At 42.9% G+C, this 13,325-nt stretch overlaps 1 protein-coding gene across 2 annotated transcripts in view; it reads left to right on the top strand.

The window, feature by feature from the left end:
* Positions 1–11,553, top strand: part of SMG1 (SMG1 nonsense mediated mRNA decay associated PI3K related kinase) — a 145,162-nt gene extending 133,609 nt beyond the window's left edge. For both annotated transcript variants that reach the window (XM_075899384.1, XM_075899383.1), the window contains exons 56-63: positions 282–434; positions 2,319–2,498; positions 3,024–3,251; positions 3,784–3,995; positions 4,203–4,309; positions 6,198–6,377; positions 6,472–6,578; positions 8,865–11,553. In XM_075899384.1, the coding sequence (XP_075755499.1) occupies positions 282–434; positions 2,319–2,498; positions 3,024–3,251; positions 3,784–3,995; positions 4,203–4,309; positions 6,198–6,377; positions 6,472–6,578; positions 8,865–8,942 (1,245 nt within the window). In that variant the 3' untranslated portion in view covers positions 8,943–11,553. The remainder of the gene's footprint in view (positions 1–281; positions 435–2,318; positions 2,499–3,023; positions 3,252–3,783; positions 3,996–4,202; positions 4,310–6,197; positions 6,378–6,471; positions 6,579–8,864) is intronic.
* The last annotated feature ends 1,772 nt before the right edge of the window (positions 11,554–13,325 follow it).

Below are 13,325 nucleotides of genomic sequence, written 5' to 3'. Positions count from 1 at the left end.
TTTACCTGGCCTTTTTAGTCTGTGTTGCCTTTCCCTGCCCCACCTTTTGTGCAGTGTTATATTATTTCATCCCTCTGCCTCAGCAGTCACAGCATTCTGTGGTTGAGATGGCGGGAAATTTTCTGCATAACTAAATACCCAGGTATGCAAAGCACCCTTCTCCTGACGGCTGAGATACACTTTCAAGAGGAAAGATAGTCCCATGGGTTCAGTGGTTGAGAAAAAAATCAGCCTTTATGTGTGTTGCAATTTTTTGGTTTCTCCTCATTTTCTCAATATAGGAGAAGTTAGCAGCACTCGAAGCCAGCATTGAGCAGCGTTTGAAATGGGCAGGAGGTGCCAATCCTGCATTGGCACCGGTCCTACAAGATTTTGATGCCACTATTGCTGAAAGAAGAAACCTTGTCCTAAAAGAAAGTCAAAGAGCAAGTCAGGTACTCTAGCCAGTGGTTTTCAAGCTTTTTTTTCTCAGCAGTCCAGTTGAAGAAAATTATTGATGCCCAAGAGCCAACATAAGTGTGAGCTCCAGGGTGGGGCTGGGAATGAAGGGTTTGGGGTGCAGAAGGAGTCTCAGGGCTGGGACAGGGGACTGGGGCACCAGGTTGATTACAGGCTTATCTCCAGGAACAGGCAGCAGAGCTGTGGGATTCTAAGGCTGGCTTCCCGCTTGTCCTGGCACTGTAGGCCATGTAGTACCCCAGAAGCAGCCAGTAGTTTGGCTGAGTTCTAGGCAGAGGAGCTCAAGCAGCTTTGTGCACTGCTCTCATACGCTTGCATCCTCTCCAGCTCCCATTGGCCGGGAACCAGCCAATCTGAGTGTGGAGCAGGTGCTCAGGGGAGGGCTGTGCATGGAGCCCAGTGTCCCTCTGCTGAGGAACCGGACCTGCTGCTGGCCATTTCTGGATGCCAGGACTGAGGAGCCAGGACTGGGAGGATGCCTGCCTTAGCAACCACCACTAGTCGCCTAGTCACCCTACAGCAAAGTGACCCAGCGCCTGGTATTCCTCAACCCAGTACTGGATCACAACCCATACTTTGAAAACCACTGCTATAAGCTGTTTAACTGGTTGGTTGATGTTGGATTATTTAAGAATTAGGACAGTTTGTTCAGTTTTGCTGCAGGTGGTACTGTAGGCTGTTGAAAATCTCTGATGTCAGGATGGCAGTTGACTGTTTCTGGGAATTCCAGAACTCATCCCGACTGCTTTTAAATTAGAAAAATGTATATAATGTTATTGATTATGAATTGACACAGTTGTTACTATTCTTTGCTTTGAGTGCTATTGGTTACCTAAAAGTAGGGTTGCAGATAAAAGCTTTGAAGCATCATTGTGTTTTTGTTTGATATACAGGCAGTCCCCGGGTTACGTACAAGATAGGGACTGTAGGTTTGTTCTTAAGTTGAATTTGTATGTAAGTCGGAACTGGCTCCAGATTCAGCCGCTGCTGCTGAAACTGACCAGGGGCTGACTACAGGAAGCTGGAGGCAGAATTGCTCTGCTCCCAGCTTCCTGGAATCAGCCTGATCAGTTTCAACAGCGGCTGAATCTCGAGCCTGGGACAGAACAGCTGGGCTGCCAGGTAGGTCCCTGCAGGACCAACCCAGCAGCACCCCAGCTGCTCTACCCCAGGGTCTACAACAAAAGCCTGGTCTGCTGGGGGAGGGGGGGGGCGCACTAGCTGCGCCCCCCCCCACCCCCCCAGTAGACCAGGGACACAGGGAGCAAAGCCGCAGCGGCGGCGGGACTCCGCCGCCGCTGCGGCTTTGCTCCGGGTGTCCCTGGTCTGCTGGAGACCGTCCGCAGCAGACCAGAGGCACCGGGAGCAAAGCCTCAGAGGCGCGGGACCCCTCCACCTCCCTGGCTTTGCTCCAGGTGTCCCTGGTCTGCTGGAGACGGTCCCCAGCAGACCAGAGGCACCGGGAGCAAAGCCTCAGAGGCGCGGGACCCCTCCACCTCCCTGGCTTTGCTCCAGGTGTCCCTGGTCTGCTGGAGACGGTCCCCAGCAGACCAGAGGCACCGGGAGCAAAGCCTCAGAGGCGCGGGACCCCTCCACCTCCCTGGCTTTGCTCCAGGTGTCCCTGGTCTGCTGGAGACGGTCCCCAGCAGACCAGGGGCACCCGGAGCAGCTTTTCTCGCCCCGGAGGTCGAGGTGGCGGGACCGCTGCGCTCTGGGCGGTCCCGCTGCCTGCCAGCTCCGGGGCGAGAGAGCCCCGTTCGTAAGTGCGGATCCGACATAAGTCGGATCCGCGTAACTCGGGGACTGCCTGTAGTTAGCAGTTTGTTTGACATGCTTCTCGCTTTTTCTGCTTTGTATAGGTTACTTTCCTCTGCAGTAACATCATTCATTTTGAAAGCTTGCGCACTAGAACAGCAGAAGCCTTGAGTCTTGACACTGCATTATTTGAACTTATCAAACGTTGTCAACAAATGTGTTCATTTGCATCACAGTTCAATAGTTCAGTCTCTGACCTCGAGCTACGTTTACTTCAGAGAGTGGTGAGTAAAGTTGATTGGAGAAAGGGATTGTAAAACACAACATAATTACCAAACTTATGAATGGCTTCTCCATTTTATTTTTTTTCTTACTAATTTAGTGTGCTAGGAAAGCTAGGAAAATGCTATTAGGTTAAAGCTATTTAGTGGCAGACAGAATATGGAAGTACAGGGCAACCCTTGAGACTTATAGAATTGCATTTTGTGTATTTGCGAGTCTCTCTCCTACCCCTCCCTCTATTGCACCCCATATTCCAGCCTGGAGAAGTGAAGCGGCCACAGGGAGGGGGGCCTGGTGCATGGTGGCAACAGTAGTCAGCTCCTCTTCCCTCTCCTCCTCCTCTCCCCCACCACACTCACTGTGGCAGCTGGTAGCCATGGTGATTTCCCCATGGCTCCATTATTCATGGATTTTGCTGTTTGGTGGTGGTGGTCAGGAACACATCCACCATGAATGGCAAGGGTTTACTGTACCTGTATAGTATAGTATATTATATCTAGAGAGAGTTTAACATTTTCTTTTTTCAGGGCACAAATCTTGAACATCCTATTGGTAGCTCTGAATGGCTTCTCTTGGCTCACAAACAACTAACCCAGGACATGTCGACTCAGAGGACAGGGCAAACAGAGAAAGAGCAACAGATAGAAACTGTGTGTGAAACAATTCAGAATCTGGTTGATAGTATTAAAACAGTGCTTACTGCTCACAATAGACAACTTGGAGATGTCAAACATCTGCTGAAAGCCATGGCAAAGGTAATTCCCAAAATGTCCTTTGTTTTGTTACAGAAGACCTGTCTAGTGGTCAAGACAAAAATAATTTCCAGGGTATTCATATTAGGCTACCTCATGCTATCCCTTAAAATAAAATATATAATAATGGGTGATTCCTGCTCATGTGGATAGGTTTGAGCTGATTAACACTTTGAAATCAAAGAAATTTTACTCAAGAGTATATTGAGTAAAGGGGTGCCAGGTATTAGTCAGTATGATACGGGTTGGTCAGATATTGGTAGACTTAAGGCTTGCCTTTCTTGTGTGCATTTCTCGGATTCTGTTTTAATCCACACGCTTACACAGACCTTTTAAAAACAGATGAAAAGGAAATGTCAGACCTTTTAAGTTGTATTTTTTCAGATTTTTTTTTTATTGAAGTTAGTCACTTATAAGTAGTGTTCCTAGGAAAAACCATTGAAGACTATAGACATAGGGCAACTGCTAAACTCTTCTACGCTAGAAAACAAAGCAAACATGAATGACTTTTAACACCTAGTTTCTTTATTTATAGGATGAAGAAGCTGCTCTGGCAGATGGTGAAGATGTTCCCTATGACAATAGTGTTAGGCAGTTCTTGGGTGAATATAAATCATGGCAAGACAATATTCAGACAGTTTTGTTTACATTGGTTCAAGCTATGGGTCAGGTCCGCAATCAGGAGCATGTTGAAATGCTGCAGGAAATAACTCCCACCCTGAAAGAACTCAAAACACAGAGTCAAAGGTAAAACTATGCTTCCTTTATGCTTGTAGGGAATTTTCTTGTCTGTTTACATGTGTAAATAAAACTAGACATACCTACCAGTCTAGTTCTTCCCCAATCTGGTTGCACAATTTCACTTCATTTTTACTAAGGGTTTCATTTGGAATTTTTAGGTAACCTACTATAGATATATGAATAAATATTTATGGATTTTATTATGTTTCCTAGTGTCTACAATAATCTAGTGAGTTTTGCATCACCCTTAGTGACGGATACATCAAATGAATGTTCAAGCCCAACATCAACTGCTACATATCAGCCAACATTTGCTGCAGGTAACTTTCGGGAAAGTAGGAATAGCTTGCATAAGTTCCTCACGAGTTTTGGCAGGGGAATCTATTAAGTGTGTATAAATACATGGTCTACAGAACAAAAATATTCTGATTTAGTTTTGTGAGGTGAAGAAGTAAAATGGGAACAGAAATAAAGAAGTCTGGGGAGTAGGAGAGAAAAGGGCTGTTGTAGGATCATGCATTTGTATATGTACTGAAATACTGTGTGGGGCTATCCGATAAATATGTGTGTGTATGTATACTATAAAAATAAGGTACTCAATCTCTGCAGGGTGCCGGTGTTTGTACACTTACTACACCAATTTCTCAAAGAGAAAAAATTCCATTTTGGTGACACGGGTATTTTCTCACATACTACATGGGTGTATATCAAGTTTTATTTAATAAGTGTCAGTTTTATCCAAACTCGGTTTGAGCTGTTAGTCTAAAAGACCACTTTTTAAATAGCTGATGGAATTTTTATTCAGATGTTCCAAATATTTGTTGAGCCTGAAAATGAGAATCACAAGTTTTTTATGCCAATGAATAATTTTTAGGGCTGTCAATTAACGCACATTAACACCTGTGATTAACACAGAGCACAATTAATGCATTAATTTTTTTTAATGCATTAATTACAGGCGTTTCCGTGGCGCTGCCCCTTTGAAGCGCCGCCCTGGTGTTTCAAAGGGACAGCACAGCGCAATGCAGCCCAAGATCAGCTGGGGACTTCAGCTGATCCTGGGCTCCCACAGCACTGCCCCTTAGACATGCAGGGGGGGGGTGGCGTTTCCAAGGGGCAGCACTGCACGGAGCTGGGGACTCCAGCTGATGCTGGGCTTCATGTGGTGCTGTCCATTGGAAACACCGCCGCGGCATTTCAAAGGGGCAGCCCAACACAGAGCTCAGGATCAGTTGGAGAATCTAGCTGATCCCAGGTATCTGCAGGCATAGCCGCTGCCCCTTTGAAACGCCACCACGGCAGTGTTTCCAAGATGCAGTGCTGCATGAAGCTGGTGTCAGCTGGGCACTCCAGCTGATCCTGGGCTCCCGCAGTGCTGCCTCTTTGAAAGGCCACTGGGGCGGCCTTTCAAAGGGGCCGCGCACACGATTAATCGTGATTAATTTTTTAGATTGCTTGGCAGCCCTAATAATTATTTTAAAATTAACATTGATCTGCCTTGTCATTTATATCTTCAGCTTCCCTTCAGTCCACTCTGCACACACAGTTAAATGGTAATATACATTCACAGAAGGAATTTGTGCTGTAGGCACATACAGGTGACTGCAAGCATTTTAGACCAAACTGTGAATCAAATGGCCCTGTTAAGAAGTTTCTGAATTTCTACATTCTCCTCAGGTCTGTGGGAGGGTAGAGAAGCATATGGAGAAAAGGTGGGAGGCAAACCAAACAGGCAGTAATCTACTTAGTTAATGGTGAAGCTGTCTTGAGAGAGAGTTGCAGGGTAGGAGCAAAAGAAAGAAGGGAGCTGGAGAGAGGAGATGAAGAAGGCAAATGAGAGTTCAAGGGCAGTGGAGAGCAATATGCTTAAACTAAATGCAGCTGTGCAGTAGTTGGACAAGATTTGTGGGTGGGATGAAAAGGTCAGTTTACACTTTTTAAGGCAAAACTTCTTTTTACTGTCAGGAAACCAAATCCCAGAACCATGGAGTTGAATTTGTGTATTCATTCATAACTAGTTACTAATGTGAATATCTGGACAGTTAATCATCTCCAAGGAACTTGTTTTAGAGAACTAGCAAGTGATCTGGTTATGTGTGTTTCCTCTTATTTAGAATGTTAAATTTAAATTTGCATGGAAAAACAGATCAGTTCTAATAATACTTTTCTCCATTCTCTTGCTCAAATGATGAAACATTTATTTTACAGCAGTACGTAGCAATACTGGCCAGAAGACCCAGCCAGAGGTCATGTCACAGAACACAAGAAAGCCAGTTCAGAAAAATCTTGCAACGTCAGCAGATACGCCTCCAAGCACAGTTCCAGGGACAGGCAAAAGTGTTGCCTGTAGTCCTAAAAAGGCCGTTAGAGACCCTAAAACAGGAAAGGGTAAATAGCTGAATAAAAATGGTTATAAAATGTCTTAACGTGTTTCTATGTTTCCTGTAGAATATAGCTGATTGTTTGAAAATTTCATTTTTAGCTGTTCAAGAAAGGAATTCATATGCAGTTAGTGTGTGGAAGCGAGTCAAAGCCAAGTTAGAGGGCCGAGATGTGGATCCCAATAGGAGAATGTCTGTTGCTGAACAGGTGAGTTGAACTGATAAAGGTTTAAGTAACCGTCCTTGTTAACAAATCCCTGTCAATAAATTATTAATTTACTTATTTAGCTTTTGTTAAAGCAGAAATCTGTAGTCAGTGGTCTCAGGACTGGTCATCCACATCAGGATATTGTGCTCTGTCCTGTTTTATGGAACGAGGGTCAGTGGGATGGAAGATCTGGTTTGGGAGAGGAAGCAGAGGGGCACCTGATAGTGAAGAGAGCAAATTAGACATGCCTTTACAGTACAATGTGGGAGCAAAAGCACCCAGTGCAAGTTTAGGCTATATCTATAGAGTCACTGCAGACTAGGGACTAAAGTGCATCCATAATATTCAGTTTAGTTTTGCTGAACATCCAGCTGTGTGTGTCAAAGTAGTACAAGAGAGGGACAGAAGGGAGGTATATTAGCCTCAGATTGAGTAAATCTTTGTTCCTAGGGTAAAATAGCAGGGGCCAGTCCAGAACCAGGGAGAACTTGCCAGAATCAATCAGGGCAATTAAGCATCTGGAGTTAATGAAGTGGTCTTAGCGTCAAGTGAACCATGGCTAGTTGGAACACCTGGGCCAATTAATCATTTGAGACTGGTTAAAAAGAGCTTCTCTGCAGTTAGTGCACGGGGAGCTGAGAAGGAGCAAGCACAAGCAGATACTACAAGAAAGAACCTGTGACAAGGAAATTACTGGAGGAGGTGTGGCTAAGTAGTTCAGGGGTTTTGTAGCTGTACTGCAGCTGGTGTTGGAGTCATTTATAAGTAGCTGCTTTTACAGGGACCTGGGCTGGAGTAGAGGGTTGGGCCAGGGTTCCCCCCAACACCCATTTCCACTTAAGGAAACGACTGGCTAGGGGAAAGAAAGGGATCTACCCAGCCCAGTATCATTTGAGGGGTCCACTGAGACTGGAGTTTTCCCTCTGTACCTTATGCTGGCCAATGATGAGACTAGCTCAACAAACAACAAGCTGATGTCCTAGCTGTGGTGTCTAAATTGAGGGCTGCTGTGAGCATCTGAGGCAAACAACCTGCCTGAAAGCACAGGACCCACCAACTTTGAGTAGGAGCTTTGTCACAATATATATTCACTTTAGTGATTCAAAAGTTCTCATTCTTGTTAGCCCTGCAGAGCCAATACAACTAAGCCTGAACTATATTATATTCCCTTTTTGGACATCAGAATTGTTGCCTTCAGTATACTGTCAGTCACACTTTTGTGCACACCTTTGCAACTCCCTGTCTTTAATGAATAACATCAAGACTACCGACGGGGAGATCAAAGGGGGCAGTTGCCAAGGGACCAGGGCTCCCTTTAAATCGCTGCCAGAGCACCCTGTACGGTGTGGTCCATATGGTGCTGAGAGCTGACTGGGAGAGGTACTGCATGGTCCAGGCAGCTCTGAGGACTGACTGTCCCCGCCCCTTCCGGGGAGCCTCAGAACTGAGTGTGCCCCACATTGCCCAAGGCCTGGCGAAGTCTGTCACCAGCCCTGAGCAACATAAAGGAAGTAATTTCCTGTGAATTTCAGCACTACAAGGAAATGCTTGATTTTACGCACATAAGTAGTGTTATTGAAGTCAATGGAACTGATCGAGTTCAAACAGGAATTCAAGGAAGTGCTATGGTGTGCTATGCAGGAAGTGTTAGATAATCATAATGATAATTTCTGTCTGTATAACTTATGTATATATGAAAAGCTGAGCATGTCCTTAAATGTTTGCAGCATATTCATTTAAAGAGGATATTTGGTGTTTCCTTTCCTAAAACTGTTTAATAGACAGCAAGTTTAAAACAAACAAAATGAAGTACTTTACACAACACAGTCAATTTGTGGAACTCATTTCCAAGGGATGTTGTGAAGACCAAAAATATATCAGGGTTCAAAAAGGAATTAGATAAGTTTATAAGAGGATAGGTCCATCAATGACTATAAGTCAAAGTGATCAGGGATGCAACGCCATGCTCTAGGTGTCCCTAGCCTATGATTGCTAAAAACTGGGAGTGGACAACAGGGGACCAATCATTCAAATAATTATCTGTTCTGTTCATTCCTTCTGAAGCTCCTGGTGGCGTACACTTTTGAAAGACATGACACTGGGCTAGAAGGACCATTGGTCTGACCCAGTATGTCTGTTCATATGTAGATTTGTATGAATAAATTAATTCAAGTTTATAAATATTAAGGCCTAATAAGCAAGTACTTTTAACAGTTAACTATGATTTGAAAATGCATTCAGTTAAAATAGTTTAATAGCTTTTATTTATTTGGCTCTTTTTAATAGGTTGACTTTGTGATTAAGGAAGCAACTAATCTAGATAACTTGGCTCAGCTGTATGAAGGTTGGACAGCCTGGGTATGAATAGGAAGAAAGCAGATCAGTCTGGTTCAGCAAGGTCAGACATCCACCAGAATCAACTCGGCCTCAGGCATCCATAGCTGCACCACAGCCGGTGGTGATGCATACTGGGGCTTATTCTGAGGAAACCTAGGAAATCTCGGTGCACTGGGAAGTGAATCCTGCAGGATAGCTGCACTCAGGGATATGCTAAACACAATGGTCTGCAACCCCCCAGGGCCAAGGGTGAAGGCTCACCGCCTGAACAACACGGTTGTCTTTCTGCTTCAGAAGAACTGCAAACGTGTCAGGGGGTTAGCTGCAGAAAAGAAATCGGAATGCTACAAACCGCAGAGTGATTTGGAACTCAATTCCACCTGACCCCGTGAACAATTCAGGCAACATCGAACCCTGTTCAAAGAAAAACAGAAAAGTGGGGCCAGGAAGAAATCACAGCAAAGGGAGATTTGATGCATTTAGATTCTTGTTACTCTTGTTGGTTGGCAACAGTGCTGGTTGAGTTGACCAGTTAGAATAAAAATGGCTACAAGATATGAACTTCAGAAATGGACTGAAAGCAAAGAGCTGTATCAGATACATACCGCATTGGAAGAACTTCTGAGATAGAAGAAAAAGCCTTTGTGTCTTCCCCTTTTCTCTCCCCTTGTCCCACCCCTTGGCTTATTCTTGTAGTTTAGGCGTACTTCCAATATACTTTTTATTTCAATCCTTGTATTTCACAGGTTAGTCAAATTAACAACATAATTTTTGTTTGGTAAACAGGAAATTTTCCAAAAGCCCTGAAAATATTGAACATTCATTGATTACTTCTGAGTTGGCTGATCAAATGCAAATTGTAATTTTGGTTACTTTAAAATCATTTCTGTAATTTTTTTTATCATGTACAGTTTCTCAAGATTGTCACTGTGCATTTAAAAGTAATGACTCTAGCAGGCATTTGATTTAATGTGCACTTCCCTCTTCTTGCAGTGTACACTTTTTTGTAATTCAGAATTGTCCCTCAAATCTCATTCTACTGTGATTGCTGTAGTTTCTTTGGTAAAACGTAGCTAATCCAATGTAATCTTTACCTTTTTAAAAACCAGGATAAAATATCTAGTAGAGTTTTACATTGTTGATGACAGATAAACAAACAATAAAGTGATGTTCTGGTGGAGGTAGAGTGATATGCTTTTTAATTCACTTTCTTAATACTTTAATTTACACTTGTAAATTATTGTGCTTCAGTTCACTGGGGTTTCTAGGACCTATGCGTATAATAAAATGAAGAACTATCCAATTTTTGTTCAGCTCATTTGAAAAGATTTGCTCAAAGTAATTTTTTCTTTGCCATGTTAATTCAGTAGATGGTTGATAAATATAGCATTGATTAATTTCTTACCATCAAGATTTTCTTAAATTCAGCTTTGCACCCGAAGTGTGGTTATGGTCAGAAAAGTTTCTATACAAATGGCATCTGCTTAATAATTCTACTTTCTGTTTGTACTTTGTCATATCTGCCTATTCACTAACATTTTTCCACTGTTTTATTCTTTATACTATGTTGTGCCATATGATGGAAGAGATGAGCTAGATCTTTTTGTGGCTCATATGCTTAGCACAATTCTGTTCCAATTACAGAATCTATTACTAGTGGTGATGCCCAAGACAGAAAGCACGTTGCTTAACTCTCAGATCCCAGATGAATTTGCAGGGCTGGCCAGTGCAAATACTGTTTCTCTATTTGTAAACTTAGCAAATTTGGTATAAAAGCCATTGAAAGATGATAAACTTGGAATTCCATTTTAACTACTTAGAACATTTGCCATTTTAGATACTTTTCAGAGTAAAAACACACTTTTTAAATACTGAGCTAACTAAAGAATTTTTTTCATCATTACTTAATCATAGTTAAAGAACTTGGGCAAAGTTCACTACTGGCATGAGCTGACATAATTTTCATTGACATTAATAGAGTTGCACTTGCTTATGTGAGTGGCGAGTTTAGCCCTTTGGCTAGAATAGAAATGATCAAATAACACAACTTAACACCAGCCATAAGTAGCAGAAAAAATTACATTTTACATATTTACCATGTGTTACCTGTTCTGCCTTCTCCATAGGTCCTAGGCAGATGGGCGTTCTCTAGCCTCTTTTGCCAATCTTTCACGAAGATGCGCTTTAAGAGTAAGATATTCCAACAAAACTATGGCCTTTTTTGCATTCTGATTGCCTGACTAGGTGTAGGAAAGTCACAGGCTGTATGTTTATTGATACTCATGAGCAAATGCATTCCAATATCAATGCTTTCAAACCCTCTGCCATGATATGTATTGCAAGAAAGACAGTGTTTTGAATGTTAAAGCAAAGAAATTTCATATGCCTAAAAAGACACTCACACTGTTAGTTCATTTTACTTTTTCTCCACTTACAAATAACCTTACAATCAATTTGTATTGGAGCACCATCGTAATAAAACTGTATTAAATATGCTGTTTTATTTCTTGGAAGCTGGGAGAGGGGAGGGTTAATGCTCTCACCTGTGCCTCATGTATTACGCCTCTGCTACCCAGAAATGAAACGCTTGTGGAGATGGGTTCTTTACTGCCTAACTGAATAAAGCTTAAAAAGAAAACCAACTTGTATTCTTAATTTCCTTGTATGGTGTTTTCAGTCATTTTTGTTTTTCTAAATTACAGGGAGAAGAACAATATTAAAGCATCTTGAATATCCAGCAAGTGCCAAATTTTTGCCTTTAAAACTGAGCATGTGTGTAACTTTGGCTTCGATGGTCCTCCTCACATGCTAAGATTTTATAATATTGGAGCCTCTATGAACTTTTCTTCATAAATATCCAGATTCATTATAAAGTTAGGCATATCTAAAGTGCAATCTACTTATTAGTTAGATCTTTAAAAAGTGGATGTAACAGGTTGAGTCACAGAGATCCCCTTGAGATTCATCACACGATCGGCTGATCATACCACTGAGCTTGCCTACCTGCTCTCTGGGGAACCCTGCCACCCTGTACTGCTGAGCCATAAATTCTGGTATTCCCTGGCAAAGGCATAGAGTTGGGATAACAGCCCACCCTGCAGACTAATACAGACACTGATATCAGCTCTGGGAAGGTTCAGCTACAGGGACTTGATAGCACCCAGATGCACAGCCCCAGTGAGACTAAAACCCCAGATAAATGCATCTTACTCTGTTTAAAAGTTTTACATGGAGAAAATAAAGTTGGCTCCCTTTATCAATGAGAGAGATATGTACAGCTATTCTCTCCCAGGAAACAATTATTTACACTGTTTGATAAATGATTGTATTAAGTATACAAATTAGGATTTAAATGGTTGCAAGTGATGACAGACAGATCAAAGCAAGTTTCTAAACTAAAATAAAACAATATGCCATCTAAGCTTACACTAAGGGAAATTGTTACAAATCAATTTCTCACCCTAGTTCTTACTTCAGGTAAAGATCTTTACAGGCCAGAGCTGATCACCTTTCTGACCTTGGTCTAGCACAGTGCAGCTCAACTTTGGAAGCCCTGGGGTACACGATACTCCGCACATGCAGAGGGCCGCAACTTAAGTGTGCATGCAAATATATATGCAAATAGCTTATTTCACACTGGCAGGCATGAATACAAAGCACTTCCCACAATGCCCCAGTGCTCCTGGCACCTCCTCCCTGTCTGTTCCAGCCAGCCCATGTGCTTGTGACTTTCATTATTCACCCCGCCTGGGAGACGCCTCACCGTTGTGGAGCGTGTTCCCAGTAGAGGCCATATTCAAGGGATCCCACCCACAGGCTGCAAGTTGAGCCCTGTGTAAACCCAAACTGCCCAAGGGATCCCACCCACAGGCTGCAAACTGATGGGCCACAGGCTGAGTAGCCCTGGTCTAGCAGTTCCCCCCTTCTTTCTGGGTCTTTTCATGTGCTCTTTTGTGGTGAGGAGCAGTCTGTGAAGCAAGCTGAAGACGGTCCTTGTTTGTTTCCCATTGTTGAATCAGGGCATGCAGTCTGTCTCATTCCGCTCTACACCTCTGGAAAAATACCAAATTCAAGATGAATTCCAGCAGCAGGTGGCATGGTCACATGTCTTCAAAGGATCAATCACAATTTAAGCTTACAGGAAAAACAGCTATTCACAGATCCTTGTTTCAGGGAACTTAATGGTCTGGTACTTAAGTCCTACTAGTGGCTTTCACTAGAAGACCTAGATCAAACTGGTTTATGCTTTATATTTCTAACATCAAATACAGGACTGATACATGCACACAAACAGAATATACACATTCAAAACCAAAGAAAGGGATATTGAAGTAATCAACATGCAGAGTGGTGAGAGTTTTAGCCCAGTGGATGAATAGGAAAGGCTAACTTAGCGATGTTATGCACAAA

The sequence above is a fragment of the Pelodiscus sinensis genome, chromosome 16, assembly GCF_049634645.1.
Source record: "Pelodiscus sinensis isolate JC-2024 chromosome 16, ASM4963464v1, whole genome shotgun sequence".
In the NCBI taxonomy this organism is placed as follows: domain Eukaryota; kingdom Metazoa; phylum Chordata; order Testudines; family Trionychidae; genus Pelodiscus; species Pelodiscus sinensis.
This window is presented reverse-complemented; position numbering and strand designations above follow the sequence as displayed.